Genomic DNA, 25,473 nt, shown 5'->3' with positions numbered 1-25,473 from the left:
TGGTTTTCTTATTATATATATTGTGGTGACCCACTCCTCTACGCAGTCCAGGTACATTATTGGTGCGAATCATACAAGTTGATGGTTTTCTTATTATATATATCGTGGTGACCCACTCCTCTACGCAGTCCAGGTACATTATTGGTGTGAATCATACAAGTTCAGGGTTTTTAATTTATATTGTGGTGACCCACTCCTCTACGCAGTCCAGGTACATGTTTTGGTGCGATTAAGACCAGTTGATGGTTTTCTTATTATATTGTGGGGACCACTCCACTACACAGTCCAGAAAGATACCTCGTTGCAACGTTTTGGACTAATAACTATATTGTGAGGTGTTCAGAATACACGGTAAATTAGTGGAAATGCTTGTTATTGAATGTTATTGAGGTCAATAATAGCGTAGGAGTGAAAATAAGCCCAAAAAATTGATTTTTTTAACTTTTTATGCTTTTTTTCAAAAAAAATCTGAATCCAAAACCCTAAATCCGAACCAAAACCTTTCGGCAGGTGTTTTGCGAAACAAATCCGAACCCAAAACACAAAACACGAGACCTCAAAAGTCGCCCATGCACATCCCTAATACAAATTGACTTCCTCCAATTCCTCTCAAGTACGTGTTAGTATGTACCAATGTATTTTTTAACTCGGTAGAGGCATTTCCAGCTGCCACTAACACTGATTAATACTGTTATCTTTACGGTTAAAAAAAAAAAAAAAAAATTGTTCAGGAATTTGTATGCAGATATAGTATCCATAGAATTATAGAACACGATAGGGGTACTCATTTTACTGGTTATATCACCATCTTTATTTATATAGTGCCAGCAGCATCCGTAGCACTTTACAATTGGGATCATGTGTAAACTCATGGGAATTTATACCAAACTTCCTACTCCTTCCCGACCACAAGCCAGTGGGGTAAGGTGGAAAAGGTAAACCGTACCATTAAGAACAAATTGAGTAAAGTAATGGCTGAAACTAGATTGGAGTGGCCAGAAGCTTTGCCACTAGTCCTCCATAACATCAGAACCACGTCCAGACCTCCTCTTAATTTGCCCCCTTTGAGATATTTTTTGACAGACAACCTCATTTGATCATAGCCCCACAGGATGATTTACAATTCAACAATGAAGTGTGTTAAATACCTCATAAAGATGAGCAAGCAGATAAGACAACAGCAACAGAAACTCAAAATACTGTCACCTGGTCTGCCGGACACGGTCACGATGTTGAACCGAGGAATAAGTCATGATCCACAAATTCTTACGCTCAGGTCCATTCCAAGTGTTGATGACCAGCACATCTCTGAAGGTAGCAGAAAGACACTTGGATCCATTCTACCCACTGCAGGAAAGTCAACAACTCGGAGAAGGTACAAGACAAAGCCAAGACTGACACCCCAGATCTGTCATTTGTGAATCTGTTCCGGGAGACCTAAAGACTGCAGTCACTAACACCTGAGCCAAGGACGTTGCAAAGTCACTCCAGCATGGAATGGCTTTTTCTATTCTTTCCAGGACATTCTATTCTTGCGATGGTGGTTAGATGATAGAGAATGGGTCCGGTAGCGATACTGATGAGGTGGAGATGGAGGAGAATTTGTTAGAACAATCAGTACAGCCTGCTACCTTATTTAACTCAGGGGTAATGAAAAGGTCTGCTAAATCTGGAGCTCGGAGACAATGTGAGAGCTATTGTCTAAAGATTATTGTATCTGCAAGTACTGTGACCCCCTAATTGAAGAGAAGTGCATCCAGCGGTGCCAGTCCAGTAGTAATTTGGATGTAGGCGAGCATCCCTTAGAAAATCATTCCTTAGTGGGTAAGGTTTTAAACCAAACTAAGTGCCTGAGACAGAATAATGTAGGATAAGTACCGTTTCCATTAAATATCTGATGTCCTTGAATTACAGGGAGAGAGGCCCATAGAAGGGAGATATAATACCACTAGGTCCCCTAGTTTAAAGCTTCACCAATACTCAGACTGTTCCTTGTTGTGGCTTAATTTTTCACATGCAAAGAAACTTAATTGTGAAGCCGAACTACCTAAATCACACAATAGCTCGCCACACCAGTATTGATGGGAGACTCGCTAGAATACAGATAACCAAAAACACTAAAGGGCACCATAGATGGCATATCAACAAACATAAGAGTACCGATTGGGAAAGTTCCTTTGGGTTATTGTCAGAATACCATACATGCCGAAACCTGCCTTGAACAAATGGAAACGCTAGGCATGGGGAGTTTTGTCAAGACTTTGTGTAATGTTATAACCAATCATACTGTGCTTTATATCCTTCCAGATGATGTGTATGATATTTTGGGAGAAGGGCATGGACATGGTTAACTTCGAGTTCCAAAAGGTAGATGTTTCCTAGGTAGATTGGTTCCTTAAGTTATGACTAACATGATGAAATGACTGATAACCATAGAACGACATCACCTCCGTACATGCACACACAGTATGAACAAAAGAAATGTGATTCCAGGTGAAGAACCTGTAGCTAAAAAGTTAATTGCTGAAACTACAGGATTTCAAATTATGGCATTAGAACCTACCAAGACCACTCAGGGAACTCTACATTTTAGGTATATACACAAGACCTGGCTAAATTGATTGACAATATTTCCGAGATGTATGACGACACATTCAGGTATACGGGTAAGTAGTTGTAGGCTTTCAAAAAGGAGTTAGGTTTAACATAGGATGGAGTTAAACTACCTTACATCTATTGCTGGTGGATATTGTCTGACGTTAGCTACCCAATTTGGTGTTAGGTGTTGCACATACATACACCAATAATACAGATGACCCTAACTAATAGACCAGAAGACTAACAAAATCCTACAGTTAAAATAGGAGTTCTATAAGAGCCATAATTCTTCATTGTATGAAATACGAGAAAAGGTAGCAGGATGGTTCTTGTGGTTGAAACCAACAAAATGGTTCTCAGGTCTGCGGGAATGGGTACAAGAAAGGATCGCTAGTATAGGTAAGCTACTTCTCCTTATATTTGGTGTCCTAGTAATTGGCTTGTGTGTCAGGTGTGCCCCTACCACGTTAAAGTGTGAAAAACGCTCTACTGAATACCAAAAATAATAATGTGATGGTAATAAAAAGTACTGGTACCACAGTTAATGAATAATTTTATTACAATCCTGAGATAGAAAATATAATTAGGTGATAGTTTTGTGCATTTTCAAAGAGTGGCCTGTGGAAGTCAAATAATTGGATGAAGTAAATGAATTAATTTTGTTTTTTGTGTGATTGCGATCAGTACGCCATGTGTAATGATGCAATCAGGTTAATAACACACACACACCTGTAAAAAGTACACACACACACACACACACCTGTAAATAGTACACATTTTCTAAAAGTTCCAAATCACACTCGATTATTTAATAAAATTAAAGGTTATTTATACACAGATATTATAATAAAGGTATTTATGGTTCAGGTCCTAAGAAATGTATGGTGTTTGGTCTTGTATTATTCCTCATTTCACTGTTAGAAATACAGTGTTAACAGAGTAGCGATCACACCTAGGAGATCGCTAGTTATAAATAAAATAAGATTGATACTATAATACTGTATGCAACACGTTTGTAGATTGGTTGAAACTGAATTAGGTTGGTTCCCTCAGGACAGACGTGCTCAGCTGTTGGAAAAAGCTGCCTCCACCTTTGGAGAGGAATTCCTTGAACTGACCTATGATCTGCTTTGTTCTGGAAAAACTTGACCCCTGGACCAATGAAGAAAGACAACGCGAGAGAGGAGGAGGAGAGGAGGAGAGGACGCGGGACGCAACGCGAGAGAGGAGGAGAGGACGCGGGACGCAACGCGAGAGAGGAGGAGAGGACGCGGGACGCAACGCGAGAGAGGAGGAGAGGACGCGGGACGCAACGCGAGAGAGGAGGAGAGGACGCGGGACGCAACGCGAGAGAGGAGGAGAGGACGCGGGACGCAGCGCGAGAGAGGAGGAGAGGACGCGGGACGCAGCGCGAGAGAGGAGGAGAGGACGCGGGACGCAGCGCGAGAGAGGAGGAGAGGACGCGGGACGCAGCGCGAGAGAGGAGGAGAGGACGCGGGACGCAGCGCGAGAGAGGAGGAGAGGACGCGGGACGCAGCGCGAGAGAGGAGGAGAGGACGCGGGACGCAGCGCGAGAGAGGAGGAGAGGACGCGGGACGCAGCGCGAGAGAGGAGGAGAGGACGCGGGACGCAGCGCGAGAGAGGAGGAGAGGAGGGGACGCAGCGCGAGAGAGGAGGAGAGGAGGGGACGCAGCGCGAGAAGAGGAGGAGAGGAGGGGACGCAGCGCGAGAAGAGGAGGAGAGGAGGGGACGCAGCGCGAGAAGAGGAGGGGACGCAGCGCGAGAAGAGGAGGGGACGCAGCGCGAGAAGAGGAGGGGACGCAGCGCGAGAAGAGGAGGGGACGCAGCGCGAGAAGAGGAGGGGACGCAGCGCGAGAAGAGGAGGGGACGCAGCGCGAGAAGAGGAGGGGACGCAGCGCGAGAAGAGGAGGGGACGCAGCGCGAGAAGAGGAGGGGACGCAGCGCGAGAAGAGGAGGGGACGCAGCGCGAGAGGAGGAGGGGACGCAGCGCGAGAAGAGGAGGGGACGCAGCGCGAGAAGAGGAGGGGACGCAGCGCGAGAAGAGGAGGGGACGCAGCGCGAGAAGAGGAGGGGACGCAGCGCGAGAAGAGGAGGGGACGCAGCGCGAGAAGTGGAGGGGACGCAGCGCGAGAAGTGGAGGGGACGCAGCGCGAGAAGTGGAGGGGACGCAGCGCGAGAAGTGGAGGGGACGCAGCGCGAGAAGTGGAGGGGACGCAGCGCGAGAAGTGGAGGGGACGCAGCGCGAGAAGTGGAGGGGACGCAGCGCGAGAAGTGGAGGGGACGCAGCGCGAGAAGTGGAGGGGACGCAGCGCGAGAAGTGGAGGGGACGCAGCGCGAGAAGTGGAGGGGACGCAGCGCGAGAAGTGGAGGGGACGCAGCGCGAGAAGAGGAGGGGACGCAGCGCGAGAAGAGGAGGGGACGCAGCGCGAGAAGAGGAGGGGACGCAGCGCGCCTGGACGCAGCACGCCTGGACTGACCTAAATACTAATTACAATTTTTTGACCCAACTACTTCTAAAAAACAAGACTGCTTAGTAATTATTTTGGAGGGGTGCCTTGAAAAAAATTATGGAGACTCTAAGGGTGCCGCGAACTGTAAAAGTTTGGGAACCACTGCACTAGGATATAACAATTTCGATATCAAATACTTTTTTCTTTCTAACATCATGCTTAGGAATTTTAGGACATGCTTATGTCTTGGTAAATGAAATCTGTTCTGTGAAAGAGGAGGACTGTCAGAGTGAGGGCCCAAATAAACTGTTAAATTAATGGATATTAAAATACATGATTTCCTCTCGGACAAATTTGTTTAACCTCCCCTAGGCTGACTAACCAAGAGATTTTTAATTTTAGCAGAGAGCCCAGACCTCCTTTCAGGAAACTCACTGAACATATGTAGATCACACTTATGCACTCCCTCGGATCATTCATGTCCTTTCCTACTTTGAGTAGGCCGACTAATTAAAGAATTGTAAAAACAAGTAATCTGCTAGGTGTGAGTTAGTGAAACTATATGCTAGGCAGCCATAGAACCTTTGAGGCCAACGCAAAAGATAACAGCTACCTATGCATGTATATAGAAACTAATTGTGCTGGAGTCACTGACTACTTACTGTGGACCAGGACTGCTGGTCTGCCTGCTACCGGGCAGAGCGTTGACACAAAGATGCTGAGTTCAACACAGAACAGTTGGGGAATGGATTAGAGTGTAAGCTCTTATCTGTTGGTCACAGAATACAGCAGGCAACAGGCAGAATTTTCAAGCAGTGATGTTTATTTGCTCAAGGGGTCCTTACAAGGAACAATTACACACTAGTTGGAGGTACAAGTGATCATCAAGAAGTACAGATACTAGAGGGTAACCAAGCCCCCTTCCTAACTGGGCCTGCAAAGTCAGATATTATATCAGATATTTAGCAGCAGGATGCAATATATTCTCTGATGTGAATTTTGTTAAATCCAAGATTAATCTGTGAATCTCTAAATTACTTGCTGGTTGCATTATTCATGTAGTTAGTCTGTCTTTTTAGAATTACAGGTTAAAAAGGCAACAACCGCCTTCCTATGCATTCAGGCTAAAAAAAGGTTTTTGTTACTTACAAATATAAATGCCTAATTAGCATGGGATTTCCTCTCTTACAAAAACACATTTCCCCCAACACGCACATTGAACCACTAACATAAATAACTTCTTGTATAAATTTATTTCAAAGTGATCTTTCCACAAGACATCTGTAGTTAAGACCAAAAACTGCATAAGATGTGTGAAGTATAGATGGCCATACACAGAAAACTACAGATGTCCAGTTGCTTTCGGAATGATATCTGATAATGTAGTATTGCCATTATATTTGATATGTGTGGGAGGTTATGACTGGTTCATTGAAGGTGGCGTTATATCTCTATACAAAATCTTTGCTAGTTCATAAATTTTTTCAGACAAACTATAAATTGACACCCAAGGCACATTTCCTCCAAGCATTAGTAAATACACTGCCCATCTTAATGCCATCTCATTGAAACCTGCTTAAATACCTTGTGTGAGGGCAAATTGTCAGCTCTTGACTTAATATAATTGAACTGTCCATTTTATTCTGCCTTGTCCCAGGCAAACAGATGATACTTAAGTGTTTATTCTTTATAATTATACCCAGTTTGTTTTTCTCACTGTGCTGCATTTTTAGGTTATTAAGTTTTTTGGTTTTTTTTTTTATATTCAAATGCTCTGTACCTTTGTAAGTTTTATCCTTGATACTCTTTACAAATCCATTAGACTTATGAGGAATATTGCTTGACCAGGTTAACCCTTTGAACGCTGGTGTGAGAATTCTTAATCCATTTGACGGACAAGACTAGGGTGCACAAGTGTGTACATTTTGTAAAAGATTTAACGTGTTAACCCTTTGATTGCTTTGTGTGCATTGCTAACCTGTGTGTCACAAGGAGCATAGTGTGTGCCAGGACGTACATTTGTGGGACAGTATTTTCGGATCCTATAGCCCCGATTCACTAGGTGACGGCTGATTATAGGTGTCTGTGGTAGTGACAGCAATGTCTGCGATTGATTCAGCAAGGCTATAACCTGTGCTGATAGGTGAATGGAAGATTAAAAGTGCTGGCATAGTGTGACCTCTCCTATACAGTAAAACATTCCAAGTCAGGCACGCTCACTATGAAATGGACGTACCTAAAAAAAATAAAACCACTCTGCGGCATAGATGGCACCCACAAGTCTTACATTTTAATGCTGGACACAGACATAACTGTGAACCAACAAACAAATCAAAACAGAAACTAGAACCATTTGAAAAAATAAGTATTGGTGATTCTATGACATCTAGCCTCAGTGTATATATAAGCATGACAGAGTTTGGAATGGAACATTGGACATACACAAACATCCACATCAGTTGACACTCAAATAATTTCAGATATGGGCTGTAATCCATGTATATATCAGTATTTTGTATTGTTTCAAATTCTATGGCATAATGGTCACAAATCCATAGTCATGTTTCTAGTTTATTGACTCCTGCAGTAGAGATTTAGTTAAATGAAAAAAGGTCTTTATTTGAACAAAATATTTTAAAACTGGCACTACAAAACGTGTATGTAGCTTTACAATGCAGTTATTATATGACCATAATTACCCTCAATCTGTGTCATAATTCAGGACAACAGAAAGGGGGAGTAATGAGACATTCGGGTTCATGCCTAACTTGATTAGGTTTTATATAACCTTTCACCAATATGAACAAGAACATGCATCTCTTTTGACTGTTCATCTGTGCAACAACACATTGATAAAATGTGAATAAAAGTCAAAATACAAAGAAAAAAAAAAAAAAAAGTACATCCAAACACTATACATTTAACAGATTATAATCAATGTATAATTATTATCGTTAAAATAATTGTATGCATTTGTGCTATGGGAGATAACTGGTTGACAAAGAGAAAAAAAAGAAAACCATACCATCAAATCTTACACAAATAATTTTACTGTGATCTTTGTCAGCTTCTAATTGCAATTCTGTGTTCATGACAAACTATAAAAGTGCTATGGAGTATGCAGGCACATATGTAAAAGGCTAATCATTTTTTTTTTTTTAAAATAAGTAAAAGATATTGTATATGCAAACTAAATTGACCTGGCAGTCCTTACCATGTTTCAACATTCTACATTTCAGATAGCCTAAGACTGCCACCTTTTGGGCAAAGTCGAAATTGTTCACTGAAAAGAAATTTAATATTTCCTTCTTGACAATGGGATATTTAAACAGGGTGGGGCTCTATGGTAGCAAGGTGCCTGTTGTTGCCTTGCATGTTATTTTTGTAGTATTGATCTCATGAAAAAAATTTGCTCAACTTATTTTTGCTTACACCTCACTGGGGGTGTGAGCAAACATTTGCAGATTTAAGAATATTTTAATCACACTATCAGTACCGCAATTGCCTACAATTTGTGCAGCAAAAGTATGAGCAAGATCACTACAGAACTATGACTCCTAATTGAATCACCCCTATATCTTTATCAACTTCTTTGCAAAGGTTAATCAGAAAGCAATAGGAAATTTCCACCTGTGTATCTACATCTAGCTAAAAATGTATTTAAACCCAGTTTTTGTGAAGTTTATGTGCTGAATTTGAATCATGAACAAATGTTTTTAGAATGTGTAGTATTTGTTGCTAGTTTGAAGTAAAATGAGCCATAGACTGGTACAATTTTGTCTCACCATGTCCTTGTAGTGCTGTTTGTATACTGAACAAGAGTGCTGTAAAATGTACAAAAACATAAAGGCTGTTTTTTGCACCCCCCGTTTACTAAAGCAAGGAGTAACTGCTCTTAAACCTCACCTTCAACTTTTCTTGTCTGGAAGCTTATGGGTCCAACCCCCCTACACACTTTCAATAACCGATCCCGGGAGAAAAACCCTCTTATGTGCTGCATTCCTATTTAGGGATAAAGCTTTATATTATCTCTTTAAAGCAAAGATTACATTTTATAACATAAATTTGAGTGTTATTTGGAGCAGCAGAGATAGACAAAAAAAAGTAAAAAGAAGAAGAACTTACAATTCAAAGACCATGTAGAGCATTCCATCAGAGCTGTATGTCTCCAAGAGTTCTACAATGTGTGGATGCTTCAGCATGTGGCAAATGCTGGCTTCTCGCTTCAAATCTGCAAGTACAAAAAGGAAAAAAAATAAAATAAGTTATAAAAAAAAAAAAAAAAAGCCATCACACAATTAAAGATTTACAGGAAAAATAAACAAGATAACAGTTAAAATACTATACTGATAAGGGATCATGTATGCCTCTTAGTTATAGCTCTAGGACTAAAGACGTAGTTGTAGAAAGTACTCAAACCAATGACATCACTATCATTCTTTCCCATTGTAGTTTTACCATATATGCTTCAATATGTTCAAATATTGATGTGCTAGATTATAGACCAAAACGTTAAAAGTCAAAATTGAATTGCTACAAACCAGTGGTCGTCAATTTATTCTAACAAATCATGTGATTCGATTCTGTGCAGCAAGGGCCACACAGGTGCATTATAGAGCTACTGAAATAGCTATAAATGCAGACTAGGGGGTATATTTACTAAACTGTGGGTTTCAAAAAGTGGAGATGTTGCCTATAGCAACCAATCAGATTCTAGCTGTTATTTTGCAGTCTGCACTAAATAAACGAAAGCTAGAATTTGGTTGCTATAGGCAACATCTCCACTTTTTCAAACCCACGGTTTAGTAAATATACCCCCTAGTCTGCATATAAAGCTATTCCAGTAAATTAAATAGTAAATATACCCATAGGACTGTAAATGTTTGTGTGACAAATGTTGGTGCAGATAAAATGTAGGACTATGCCAAAGCACTGCCAAAGTGAAAGATGACAGTTTTGAAGAGTGATACAATTAAAAATAGTTTTTTGTTTTATTATTTTTACTTCCTTCATGCAGGGATAACTTGAATAGGAGACCTCTGTTGGTTGTAAGTGGCAAATTCTTTTTGGCTTATAAACTCTGAACCCACCAACAAACCCTAAGCATGACCAAGAACTCTCTACAACCTCTTCAAACTAACCTTAATCTATGTATATTTTAGAGAACTTTGGTTGCCAGTATACTGGCAACTGATGTTTAAAACTAGCTTATTAGTTAACATTCCAATTGAGGTACTTCATCAGATCAATACACATGGAGGCATGCCCAAAATTTACAGAGAATTTTTCTCTCGAATGCATGTTACAGAGGTTCTCAACTAGAAGAATTTACTTTTGGGTGATATTTAGAGTTGAAACAACAAAAAACAAAAAAGGTTGCTTGATGGCTATAATAGTCTTACTTGTTCAGCCTACTGAGCAGGTGTTGAAGCCCTTCTTCATGTACTTCATATTCACATCAATGGGAGGTTCTGGGACAAGGGGTGTCTACACCTGCTCAATCCATTTTGAACAGGCTGAGTGGTAAGCAGAGAAAGTGCAGCATAAAGCATTTAAAGTTAATGGAAACCCATGGTGGATTCAGGTAAACAGTGCATACAAGGTAAGTTATTGACGCTTTTAAATCAACTCCACTTCCCACAAAAAAAGAAGAAGATCAGCCCCCAATGAGGATGGATTGTAGTGTAAAGGGGTGGGAGAGATGGAGGCCAGACAGTCGAATGTTATAGTAGTCGAACGATACGATAGTAAGAGAATGAATAAGTGTATTGATGGCATCAAGGGTGAGGAATGGTCTCAACCTGCCAATGTTCGAAAGGTGGAAGTGGCACTTTTGGGTGAAGTACTGGATGTAGGGAATGAAGGGGAGGGAGCAATCAAGGATGACACCAAGGCAGCGGACTGGGAAGACAAAGAAGACCATATTGTTGTCAACAGTGAGATGGTGTGGAGCGGTGTTGAGACTCTAGGGAGAAGGAAGACAATGCGGAGCTTGAGAAACGCCGAGACACATGAGGATGTGGCAGAGACACAGCAGGAGATGAGGGGGGAGGGTAAGGAGGTGAAAAAGTCAGTGGAGAATAGGTATATTTGGGGGGCGTTATCGGCATCTAGGTGGTATTGGAGAGGGAAGATGCCAGCAGAGACGGACAGGTTGAAGAGGTGGACAAGGTAGACGCAAGCATTGGGAGAGAGGGAGTGGAGAAAATGAGAGTCGATAGGGTAAGAGGGGGCAGAAGATAAGGGACATAGACCTCATCCCCCAAAAACAGGAAGGAAAAAGCACATAGCTGGCTAGAATGGAAGGGAGCGGACAGAAGTTTTCTTGTTGAATGGTATGGATTTTGGAGGTGAAATGGGTGTCAAAGTCGTTTGTTAGCGGTAAAGAAGGAGTGGGAGTGCAAATGAGGCAGGGGTTGGAACGGGTGACTGAAATAAAGCTGGGTAGATAGGAGAAATGAAATAGGATTGTTTAGAGAGAGGGTGGAGCTGTAGGAAGAAAGATTGAATTTGAAGTCTGTGTGGAGCAAGATTTCCTCCATTGGCACGAAGCAGTGCAAGAACATTTTTGCAGACAACTTGTCTGAAGTGTCACAGTTGGGATTTGGATCGCTGGAGGCTAAGGGGGGTAAATTCATTTAGTAGAGAAGTCCAGTTGGAGCATTGCAGAAAGTTCGGTACCAGAAACATCAGCAATGTTCTGGGTGCCATAATATTCGGAAGGGAGCACAGACGTACACTGCTCAAGGTTAATACAGGATCTCGCACTGAATTGAATCTGCCCCAAGAGCTGGGTGTCAGAGTAAAGGGCAGAATTCATAACATTTAATCAAATGGGCAACATTACTTAACATAAATGTGTTCTCTCTACAATATATTTCATGTAAAGCATTTGTATAATAGCAGATAGCTCTGCGCAAAGGTGAAGCAAGGACGTAATGAATAAGCAGGTAAAAAAAAAAAAATCCTTAAGTTTTCATTTGCAGAGGTAAATACAAAATGCCATTCATGTTCAAGCATCCACAGCACAGATTTTCATCCTTATTACACTCACAATGACAGCATATAATAGATGAGAAGATGACGCTGGGCTCCAGCACCCAACAATCGCCATTTTACAAAGCGGCAGCTTGTTGCAGTCACCTAGACAGAGAAAAGTAGCTGGATGAAAGCATGTCGCTGCAGCCACATTCCTTTTTTTGTAAATCTGAACATAACCCTCTGCAACACCGCAAAATAGAGAGGATATCTAAGCTAGCTATGATGTCTATTGATTTGAGTTTCCTCGCCTGGGTTTCATGTGTTTGAAATGACTTCGGACAAAATAACGTTGTCGTCTGGAGAAAAAGAAGACTGACAGAACCAGGATAGTATGGATATTTTGCTTATATGAGCAGCTAATACTATTGTTCTTGAGATTACATTACATAATGTTTTAAAGCAATTGGAGACACCATCATAATGCTAGAGAAAACATGCATGTACTGAAAGATCAAAACAGGAACTTAGAGACTAAGAATTCAAAATGTAAATTACCACTAAATCCAACAAACAATTCAGGGGCGCACGCAGTGGGGGGGTCTGGTTCTCCAGAAAGCCCTTCCCTCCGCGATCGAACGAGCCCAAAAGAATGTATTTAAACATGCAAAACATTTTCCCTATACAGCACCGCCGCGGACGATTCTTTGACAGCGCCGTGGCTGCTGTGCATGCGCGGCCGCAGCAGCTCCTCCTTTACATATCTCCCGGCAAGACCTCACTGGTTGGCCTGGGGCAAGAACGGTAGAGTTTATAATGGCCCTACACTATACGCAGGCCCTACACATACTACGAAAAGCAGAGTACTCAGGAAGATCAAAGAGTAGCTAGGGCCCAGATCATTGTCTTTTCAAGGAGCTGACAACTGGACAAAGGAAGGGGTACAGTGAATTTATGCTACTTGCCCATAAGTGTGCTCCAGAAAAAGGATTTCCTGTAATAAGTACATCTTAAAGTAGTAAACCTAACTGTGGCTGAGTCTAGTGTTCTGTCCAGTGCTGGGAGTGTTAATACTCTGCATTGAAGGGGTTCATTCACCAGCGCTAGGCGCTGCATGTATAAAATAGCTATTTTAAAAATAATAATTTATTTTTAAAATGTAAAAAGTATTTATCTTTTGGGCGCTGCAGTACTGGTAAGCGACCGGTGTTCAGCGCCAGAAAGGGTTAAGTAAATGTATCAATTTTCATATTGTTCATGTATTCACTTTTGAGGTAATCTGCCATGTTGGAAAAAACTGTCCTGTTAAAAAGATTGGGGACTATTTGAATAATGTAACAGAATGCAATTTTGGAACTTACAGATTGATATAAATTTTATTAAATTTAAACTGCATTAAATCCAAGTTTAGAGAATATATTAGATTCTGCTGCAAAACATCAAATGTAAAATCTCAGACTGTGTTGCCAGGTAGGAACAGGGAGCTGGATTACACCATGCCAACATGTTTCCAGAAAAGGTATATAAAGAGCTGTATTCTGTATTTTAACCATAGTCTACCATCTGAAATTATTGATGATCAACAGTACCTCCAACTAGTGTGTAAAGCTCCTTGAGCAATAAACATCACTGCTTGAAGATTCTGCCTGATGCCTACTGTATCCTGTGATCAACATGTGAGAGTTCAAATGCTAATCCATTCCCCAGGAGTCCTGTGTTAAATCCAGGATCTGTGTCTACGCTCTGTCCGCTACCTAGCAGCCCTTACACATAGTTAGTGGTCAGGAGGTAACAGCCAGCCCACAGCAAAGAGACGCTGCAGCAGCTATACCAGCTACCTAGAAGTGGTTCTAGGTGCCATTGAAAGAGCCTGGTGGTGGCAGGCACATCCTCCTACAACTATTGCACAGTTGGCATTCGCAAGTCAGCAAGTGTCTGCTGGCAGGTGACACCAGTAGGAATGGTGAGCAAGTCTGTTACAGACGATGAGAAAGTGATCAAGATAAACTATGTAACATCCCTTCTCCTCTACACCCAACAGACTGGGAGGCAAAGTAATCATATACGGTAACACTAGCCACATGTACAAAGATTTTGGATGCAACGCCTAGCTATGAAAATTAAAATCAAACTCATGTAAAAAAGGGACGATAATAGCCAAAGCAATTTACAATTACCCACAATTTTCACATAGATGCGTATTGCTATCAAGAATCAAAAACTTTTACATGCACATCTGTAAATGTTCTGCAGGGTACATGCTATGCAATCCACTCATTCCGAATAATCTCTGAAAAAGTTTTAATTATTTGTACATGACTAGCTTTGCCATTATTTCTATTATGTAAGGTAAAGTGTATTTTAGGTTTAATGGTCTTTTAAAGGAGAATACAATGCAAGATCAAAATTAACATTTATAATGCAAACGTGAAATCTAGCACTCATTTTTTAAAAGCTCGCAGGAATATGTTTTATGCTTTCTTAAACAGGTGCCCATCAGTAGATGTGTTGTGTTCGAATGTAGATAATGTTCTATTTTTTATCTTTTCTATCTCCCCCTTTCCCTCACGAGTGCTATGGAGTAAAAGCTGGTATGAAAATCATAAACGCATCAGAGCTACAGAATTTTTTGGCATAAAATATTTCCAATTAAATGTATCCTCATTAAAAATGTATCTGATCATTCAGAGAAATTATGGATAATGCTACTCTGCTTAGCCTAAATAATTACAGGTTTTTTTCTAGAGAATTTCCAAGTAACTATGGGCAGAAACTAGATTCACACACACACTAAATATGTGCACTTATTTCAGCCTATGAGAAACAAGTCAAGTCTGTTATTTTCAGATAATTTTAATTGAATGAACTGTGAAATTTATCATTTTGTTTTATAAATCCATCCATTTCTTTGTTACATTGGGGACTAAAAGAGCAATAATTAGTTGATCCCAGCAATCTCAGGAGCTTAATTATTTTTGTAGTAATTCCATGGGTCCTTGGTGTGCCTGCCTGGAAAGATTACAGGGAGTATGGCTCTGGTTAAAGCCTCTTTTTGTCTCTATTTTGTACAGAGAATGAAAGCAAATCATTCACTTATATGACCATGGAACAGGCAAACTAGAGAAACAAACAAAGCCATGTTTGGACCCTGAAAGGTTTCCTCTCTACTTTCATGCTAGTAGCATTTCATCAGGCCTGTGCACTGTTATACTATATTTTAATAAAAACAAAACAAGTGACAGATTACCATGACCTGTTTAAAAAGCCAATTGGAGAAGAGTATCAAAAATGCCGGAACGCAAAAATTGGTGGTATGGCGTAGGGTAAGCCATATTTTATATTCATAATTAGTTTGTTTACCATGTATTAGCTTGGTGTGGAAAGCAGAGGGGGCACCGTGAGCATTTTTCCTAGGTATAGAGGTATATATATAATTGTATTATTAATATCTCAATACTCCAAATGGAAACGGTTGAACAATCACTCGATTGTTCCGCTGACTGGCAGACATCAGCAAGCCCTATGTTTTCTATATGCATCACACAGCAATGGGTGTACTCCTATTACTGAAATATCATCATAATCTACTAATATAGCGCCACTAATTCCGCAGAGAACTCACTCACATCAGTCCCTGCCCCAGTGGAGCTTACAGTCTAAATTCCCTAACATACACACCCAGACAGACTATGGTCAATTTGATAAAAATAAATGGTTTACTTTTAAAAACAAATACATGCCGCTGTTGTGTGTCCAATTATTACATTAGGTTTCAATTTTATTTTTCCATTTAACATACATATGACACATGGTCTCTACAAGACCCATACACAGCAATTATACCACAGATATCTCCATTACTCCAGTTAGTTTATTAGTGTGCAAACTATTGAAACTGCTGTAGAAAAAATACAGGAACAATAACAATATTCTGTGTACTGACATCTAAAAAATAAAAAGACATTTATTTACAAAGCAGTATTACCAATATATGCAACTTTACAAAGAAGCCGATTTATTCCATATATTCAGCTATGTAATATAATATTATAATATAATATGTAATTCATGAATGAGGAAAACCTTTTTTTCTATGTATATCAGGTGACTTGACTGAGGAGCAGTGTAGATAAGACAAGAATGAATGGTAAAAATGCTTTTACATGCCACACGGCTCTCTGAGCCCAACAGAGTCCTATTAAAATAGAATTGTGGCTGGGACCGCCAAGTGCCATCTTGAAATGGACTATGGCCCCGGAGGGGTTAAATCACCGGCGCTAGGTGCCGCGTTGAGTGTTTCATAAAAATATACTTTATTAAAATAAAAAATGTATTCTAATGTGTGCGCTGCAGGGCTGGCAGACTAGCATCCAGCACTGCAGCAACGAAGGGGGAAAAACCCTGATGCCTAGCACCGGGGAGTGGAACCCATGTTTTCAAATGCATTTAATTAAATAAAACTAAATGTGTATGTAAATAAATGTATATGTGTGCTGCAGCACAGGTAGTTAGCCAGTGCGCAGCAAGGAGTAAACCACGGCGCTAGAAGCCGGGGGTGTAGGGCAGTAGGGACAGGAGGACGGATTACCTCCTACTAAGACTAGTCTACAAACGTGTATGAAAAAAAAAAAAAAAAAAAAAGGCTCCGTTTTGTATTAAAAGTTGATCTTTACTGCTTCATCTGACCTGCGCCTGGTACCTTCAACCAGTGTGAGCAAATAAACATCACATGCTTCAAAGACCTGATTGGGAACTTCTCTATTTCTGTGACCTACAGATTGACGCTTATAGATTTTGGGCCCAATTACCCAGAAGAAACCCTGTACTGGATGCTGGTAAGGAGTCCAGTGGTGACAGCATTTGTAAGCCCCTCCTATTGCAGCAAGAGGATGCATTTGGGATAATGAAAGGGAACGGTGGCAAAGCAAGCCCAGCCAGTTCCCAGCAACAGCAGACAGGGTGGCATAGGCGGTCCATCCTGTCACAACGACTTTTCCACACCAGTTAGTGGTACTGGTGATCATTCAGAAGTTACAGATAGAATGATACTACATGGTAAAATATAGCTCTTTATATACAGTTTTACACACATACCCTGGCAGGAAATCCAGCCTGCACATAAATCATACCTTGAGGGGTTAACACTTTTTTACAATGCTTCTAGTGGCACCACAACATGGGAAATATTACATCAGATATTTAACATCAGGATATAATATTCTCTAAACTTGGGATAACACAATTTTATACTTTGAACAATGTAAACAGCAGGTGATTTGGCAAAATCAGATTGATGTAAATTCTGTTAGACAGGTTCTAACACAGGATGAAGAGGTGAGGAATAAGGTCTAATTAGCATCAGGCTTCCTTTAGAGCAGGCCTGTCCAACCTGCGGTCCTCCAGATGTTGTGAAACTTCAAGTCCCAGCATGCCCTTCCAGCTATCAACAGGTTGTCTACTGGTAAAGCATGCTGGGGCTTGTAGTTTCACAACAACTGGAGGGCAGCAGGTTGGACAGGCCTGCTTTAGAAGTTACAAAACAGATTTCCTCCAGCAAATTGCTATTGCATGAGAAATTGATACGTCAGAAATTAATAAATTTCTAATACAGCAATGCAACACAAAAAAACACCAACAAAACATAACAGTACATTTGCAATGATATCCAACAACACACTGTGCCCTCAATTCATAATTGAAAAAAAAATAATCTACAATAGGTTATGTTGCATAAAAACTGTGGCTGGATCACACAAATAAGCTCTATATTAGAAAAGTCAGCACCTAATACATTTTTTGCATTTACAATACACAAGGCACACCTCTACGCCAACAATAGTAAATTTTATACAAGTTGGTATATCTTACCATTCTTCTGTGGGAGGAGAAAGTTTGATCCAGACACACCAAGGTTATAGAGTCTACCACCAAAAGACCAGCTTCAGATTCCCAATACACAAGTAATTTGTTAGCTAGTTGGATAATTAAATCTGAGCATGGAGTGTGCAAGTTGTGATGCAACCACATAATAACACGAGCACTGCAGCAAAATCAATTATACTTATTCAACTGACTACTTTCACTGCACACACTGTTTTATGGTTTTATTTTTTTTATTCATTGAATCTACTTCAGTTAATTATCTATTCACCTTGAAATTTCAAGTTAAAGGAATAAAATTGTATAATCAATTATTTTTCGCTCTTGAACATGCCAAATTGGCTTGTCCACCTTTAACTGTGTTAATCTGAGTCTGAGTGATTTGACCCCTAGTGGGTGAAGTAGACAAAGATAATGAGGCCAATTAATATTATAAATATATATGACAGAATGTGATCTAGTAATGTGAATGGACTATTACCACAGACACTAGCATTAGTCCAGCAGAGCATGAAAGCACTTGAATAGTGAGAAGATGTCAATAGATTGGATTACAGCTAATAAAATGTCAACATTACAGGCACTGAAGACAAGGTAAGCAAGACCCTGAATACAAACACACAGTTCTGATACAATTTAACTAGTATTGGATTAGCAAGCTGTCAAGCAAAAATACAGGACAGTATTCAACTTTTACAGACCATTAAAAAAGTCAATTTAAATATTCTTGCATTACTACATAGAGCTTGTCAATATCTCTAATCGAACATTAGAGGGAGCCCAAAACGCAGAATTCAACTGTTACACTGTAAAGAACAAAGACATAGATATGCCAACAGAAGAAGTTGAATCCCGGTGGAGGGTGTAACTGAACAAGCAGAAACAGATGAGCTGAATGAATGCTTGGCTGTTCACCAGTGAAATTGCATGGGGTAAAGAGAAGACACCGGGAAACATTCACTAAAGAAAAGGAGCAGGCAAGTACAGCCATTCAAGAGAAGCTTACTGAAATGTTGTCTCTTCCTAGCACATCACTAGAATCACCCCAGAAAGTAAGCAAATGTTCAGGTTGTGATAATTTACCGAGTGCGATATATGCATTAAAGCGAAAGTGTGAAAAGGCGCCACGACAAGAATAAAAATATTAACTCTGGCACCAAAAAGCTGGACAATTAAGAACACTGCAGAAGAATTTAATGTCACAGAATACATGGTAAAACAATCGAGAAAACTTAGTTTTACGAAGATGAACATTCTCACATGTGCCCTGGAAAGAAAATTAGTTTCTGTAAAAGTTTCAGGAGGAAAAAGGATTCACAAACAGAAAAAAAGACTACTCATATTAAACTTAAAAAGAGCTTTATCTTGCTTTCAAAGACCGTTTTCTATACATTTAAATTGGATTGTCGAAGTTTTGTTCCTTACGACCTACGCGATATGTTAGAGCAGCAACAAATAATTTTAAGTTTTAGTGAATTTCGCAGCCACACACAGAATGCATACCTCTTGCCGCAACACTACCACAAAGACCTAACTGAAATCGTTGTTTGTTCTTCAGTCTCAAAAACTTGTATGCTTCATCGATGTGACAAATGCCCAGGTCTGGAAGCACTTCAGAAAATAGTTGAAAAACTTTTTCATGATTTTGACATGGATGATGTGGACACAATTGTTTATAAGCAGTGGGTCCACACTGACCAAACTAAATTGGTTATAACCACTAGTAATGTGGAACAATTCCATGAAGTTATTTGTAGTGCTGTTGATGATGCAACAGCCTATCTGTAAACAACAAAGTCACAGGCTGAATACCTACGCCAGCTGAAGGAAACCATTGGCCCAGAAACTGAAGCTATTGTATTACTAGATTTTGCAGAAAATTATTCATTCATGTGTCAGGATGCAATTCAAGGATTCCACTGGGACACTTCACAAGCAACACTCCACCCATTTGATATATAATTTTAGGCAAGAAGATTATGACACTTTAAACTGTGTGAGACTGTGCATTATTAGCGATACCCGTGACCATGTAGCCATAACTGTGCATGCCTTCATTACGATAGTTATGAAACACTTAGCGAAACTATTACCAAAATATGTTACTAGTTTAGTGATGGTGCTAGTGCACAATACAAGAACTGCAAAAACGGTTTGAACTTATGCTGTCATAAGGATAACTTCCACATTCAAGCAGAATGGAATTTTAAGAGTCCATGTGATGGCATTGGAGGGACAGTTAAACGTCTAACCACCGCACCAGTCTGCAAGCAGTGGAAACCTATCACATCTTGACACCTTTGGACATGTATAGCCGAGCAAATGAAAATGTTCATGGCATAAAGTTTTTTTTACGGGTCACAAAACGAAATACAAAATTGCAAAACCAAGCTGCATAGCAGTCTAGAAACAGCAAAGACTGTGGCAGGAACACGTCCTCATCACAGATTTCAGCCTATTAGTAATGAGGAGCTACACATATCGATTGTCATCAGACAACATAAAGACAGAAGGAACCAGAGTTAGTGTCACTATGACTACAGTCACAAAAAATGTAGACAAAAGTGATCTGCAACCTGGAACATACATAGCAGCAGTGTATGATAACATCTGGCACATTGGGTATATCATTCAATGCAATGAGAAGGAACAAGATGTGCTGGTACACTTCATGAAACGAAACAAAGCAACAAATGTGCTGTCCTGGCCTTCAAGAGATAAGTGTTTTGTTCCTTTTATTCATGTCCTGTGTGTCCCGGAAGTGCCTACTATCCAAGAAAGTACTGAAGGGCAGTATACACTTTCTGCTGACACTTTAAGGAAAATGTTTGTAAAAGAGAAAAGATATCCGCACTAGGTAAGTATCATACCAAAGTCTAATAATAGGCTCTAAATATTATGGCCTATCAATCAGGATGATTGAATTGTAGTACAAAACATCCTGAGCGGTGCACCCTATGCACCAAAATTATAGCAAAGTATCAAAGAGAAGAAAAGTAGGTGACTGAGGGGCACTCAGACGATGGATGAGTATGTATGTGAAATAAAATCAATTTTTATTGATATACCTTAAAAATTATGAATAAACATTTCATCCTAAACCCAAAAGCTAGCGAAATATTTAAAAACCAAAAACAATAATTGTTAAAATTGCAGATCCACTGCAAACTTAGCTCAGTGGTCATATAATAAATAGACTCAAAGTGGAGAATAACACTATTGATATTAATAAGTTTATATAGAAATAGAAAATTCCACTATTTGAGAAGGATTCCCTATTAACAATATTGACTCCTAGGTATCTTAAACAATATATAGGATCAAAAAAATTGCCAATATAGATCAGAGGAAACCCCTTGGTAGAGGTTATAATAGTGACTAACTAATAGATCATAGTCAACGATATTGGGAAATTGAGTGACCTATCAGAGTGAGCCCCTGTTTGTATAGTTGGTTTACAATGGTAAGGAGTATCTTAGGAGAGATGCCTATAAACCTTTAAAAGCAGTCCCCCTAGTGGTAGCTAATATAGAAAGTCTCAGGTCTATCCTGTATCATATCGTACTAACTCTGATATATAAGTCTCCTAGAAGTCTAATGTGAGAACAAGATGTGTTTGTTTAAACAGACTCAGGGAACAGCGTGGGAACCCTGATGTTAGCAACGCTAAATAACCTACACTATTTCTCCCTAAATGCCCTATATTATCTAAAACAGCTAATTGGTCAATCAAGGGTAGGAGAGAGTAGTAAGAGCGTGGTTTGATGATATTACATGTTAGGAACACTGAGTTAAGAAACGCCAACGCGCGTTTCGCTGAACAGCTTTATCAAGGCCTTGATAAAGGCTAAACAGGGGCTCACTCTGATAGGTCACTCAATTTCCCAATATCGTTGACTATGATATATTAGTTAGTCACTATTATAACCTCTACCAAGGGGTTTCCTCTGATCTATATTGGCATCTTTTTTGATCCTATATATTGTTTAAGATACCTAGGAGTCAATATTGTTAATAGGGAATCCTTCTCAAATAGTGGAATTTTCTATTTCTATATAAACTTATTAATATCAATAGCGTTATTCTCCACTTTGAGTCTATTATCTATTATATGACCACTGAGCTAAGTTTGCAGTGGATCTGCAATTTTAACAATTATTGTTTTTGTTTTTTAAATATTTCGCTAGCTTTTGGGTTTAGGATGAAATGTTTATTCATAATTTTTAAGGTATATCAATAAAAATTGATTTTATTTCACATACATACTCATCCATCGTCTCTGAGTGCCCCTCAGTCACCTACTTTTCTTCTCTTTGATACTTCACTTTAAGGAAAATTACAGACCGTTACAACAAGTTCCAAACAAGGAAAAAATAATGAGATTGTTGACTCAACTTAAGTTATGGACTAAAGTTATGTTAAAGGCTTTAAATGTCATGGTTTCTTGTGTGAATTATGTATGCGTTACAACAGCATTTGAACATCAACTTCATTTATTTTTTTTTCTCCACTAGAAAACAGAGTACCCTGCTGATTTTTTTGTGGTATAAAATGCATACATTTTGTAAAACACCCCCCAAAAAATTGGGATCCCTAATGTCAATTGAACCTAGTGTTTTAATTTTATTCGAAAAATGTGCATTTTTTTGCCGTAACGCAAAACATGAGGCAAATAAAGTAATTTTGGTTTGGATTTTTGAATTCGGGAGGAAGCGTTACCTTCGGGGTCTAAATTTTGTGGGGATTCCTTCAAAAACACCCGTGATACTTCAAATAAACTTGATAAAGAAGCTGCGATTAGTAAATTTTTTACTAAATTGAAAAATCAATATTTAATCAATTGTCACGAGTGTCGAGATATTTGGCAGAAATAGTTGTTTTGACAACCATCCTCTCTTAACTAAATTTTTTTGGAACAAATCTGAGATGGGTGGTGGACACCCCTGGATGAACGGACATGGAATGACCCAAAATGTTAATAGTATAGTATTTATATGCAATGCATCTGAAATAGCCAACTTCTGGTGTAAGTATATTTTTACTCAGAGATATGCATGTTGGAGGTGAGGTCTTCATATTCTAGCTAGTAATTTGTTCTTATCACTTGGATCCACATATTTCTGAGGCAGTTTATGCTGAAAGACTTTATACAATTTGACAAGGACACAAAAATGACCACACTGAAGAATACTGTCAATACATTAAATATTCTGACTTAAAGTAGCCACATATCTCCCTACAAGATACATTTTTTTATTCCACTACCATATGGATTAATTCTTCCCTACAACTCATGTGGACTGTAAGCTCATTTGGAAAGGACCATTTTACCTTCTGTTTCCGGTTAATTGAATGTTATTTGTATTATGATCACCTTAATGTACAATACTACGTAATATGTTGGTACTTAATAAAATAATAAAGGTAGTGTTGCAATACAATGTATATTATATATGCCTCATATCCCTGAACATAAATGCAGGCTTGTAAAAATAAATGTGAATAGGAGAAACTCTAAAACTGTAAATAAAGTAAATGTAATGTTGCATAACTACCAGTTTCATTTATAGGTAATGGTTCCACTATAAAGTATGCTGGCAGAGTTTCATAGATACATTTCCTGTCTAAGATTGCTATTAATGTACAGTATTTATACTGTCAACTTAACAAAATCGTTCACGTTTAGAATCTTCAATTTGCAAAGTGATGCAAACTTGACCATCAACCCAAAAAAAATTAACTTGTACCATACAGTTTGATTGCCATGTTGTAGTCAAGACTTTGACATTTTAGAAAGTGTACGATTAGTAAGGAAAATCAAAAGTACTGCAGACACTCACCTATATATAAAAATCATTCCTTGACAATGCAACTGCAATAGTCCCATCCCTGGTGGCACAGCACCATACAAGAGATTGCTACGCCAGTATTTGGCCACCCATCATATGTACCCACCAACATTTAAATAATGTTTATTTAAAGTGTCTGAACTGACAAAGTTTGCTTTAAAATTGAACAAGCTAGCAAGTTTTATTAAGTAAAAAGTATCTCTTTCTACCATAGTGTAGCTATGTAAACAATAAGGGTGTGACAATCTGAGAAGATCCGGGGATGACTTGAAAGCTTCCTATGTGACTCAGTGCCACGTCTCCCAACCTGTTAAATGCTACAAGCGACCAGACAAATAATATTTTTCTTAACCATCTGAACAAGGAACAGGACGTTCAACCAATAACAGACTGACATACAGAGCACTTATTTTGAGACAAACAGCACCAGCCTGTGCACCACATTTACATATACACACTGCTGAGCTGGCCTTATGTGGGACATTTTCTCCATGCCAATGTGCCACACCATACCATGCGTCTCAAATAAATAGGATCCATCTGTAAATGTGCTCAATGCAGAGACCATGAAAACATGTGGCTATTAGATACAATTAAAGACTGAATTCAGTCATAGGAAAATTAAATATGTTTATTGACATCACCTTCTGTGCTTAATCCTGGGCTTGATGTAAACTTTGCAACGTCAACAATTTTCACAGCAAACTGCTGGCCAGTCTCTCTGTTGATGCATCTTCGGACAACGCTGAATGGACCCCTTCAGAAAGGGAAAAAAAACAAAAAAAAAAAACTGGATTAACATCCTGTGAAATACACCTTGCTCAGTAAAGGAAATATTACATGGAAACTTTATATACACAAACATCAATGGAACTGTGAAAAATGTAAAATATATAAATATATATATATATATATATATATATATATATATATATATATATATATATATATATATATATATATATATATATATATATACACATACATACATATATATATATACATACATACATATATATATATACATACATACACATATACACACACACACACACATACAAACACACTATAAAATCCATTTCAGTAAATTTTCTTGATTACAATAATTCCATTTAGTAACCGGTTAAAACATATGTGTCTCAAATTAGATAAAAACTTATTAAGAACAACATTTTCAATATTAATTTACAATGTAAGCTTTCCAAATCAAGCAAAAAATGAAATCAACCTAAGACACCCAATTACATTGTGTAAAGTTAATTACCAAAAAAACACTTCATACCAGATACAATTGTTGTATGCATGTTGTATGTATGTCAAACCTCAAATTTTAAGTTAAGTTTATCAAGGTACCAGAAGAAAAACAAAGCTATAGTGCTATAAAATGAGGGAACACCGAAAAACCACATATGTCAAAAAAAGATCAAAAGCAAAAAAAATTATCTGCATTTGACCATGGTAGTTTGTGTTAAACAGTTTAAACTCATAATATTTACATTCTCTATCATTAATCCCAACCTAAGCCTTTTGGAACTATTGAGTTATTAAATTAACTCCTTATGACTGCATCACTTATATATAAAACTTATTTGTGGATGGATCATGTAGAAATAATTTATTGTAGAAATGTATTTCAATCAGAGGTGCATGTACCAATGTATAATTTGAAATGCACTTATGTTACATTTGGGATGTGT

At 38.9% G+C, this 25,473-nt stretch overlaps 1 protein-coding gene across 10 annotated transcripts in view; it reads right to left on the bottom strand.

Moving 5' to 3' along the window:
- CASK (calcium/calmodulin dependent serine protein kinase) overlaps positions 1-25,473 on the bottom strand; it is a 247,868-nt gene that overhangs the window by 193,568 nt on the left and 28,827 nt on the right. For all 10 annotated transcript variants that reach the window (XM_075196392.1, XM_075196395.1, XM_075196398.1 and 7 more), the window contains exons 2-3: positions 24,421-24,533; positions 9,195-9,300 (exon numbers count right to left, since the gene is read on the bottom strand). In XM_075196392.1, coding sequence (XP_075052493.1) covers positions 9,195-9,300; positions 24,421-24,533 — 219 coding nt within the window. The remainder of the gene's footprint in view (positions 1-9,194; positions 9,301-24,420; positions 24,534-25,473) is intronic.

Source organism: Mixophyes fleayi, chromosome 2 (assembly GCF_038048845.1).
Source record: "Mixophyes fleayi isolate aMixFle1 chromosome 2, aMixFle1.hap1, whole genome shotgun sequence".
Lineage (NCBI taxonomy): Eukaryota > Metazoa > Chordata > Amphibia > Anura > Limnodynastidae > Mixophyes > Mixophyes fleayi.
The sequence above is the reverse complement of the archived record's forward strand: the minus strand, read 5'-3'. Positions and strand labels throughout refer to the sequence as shown.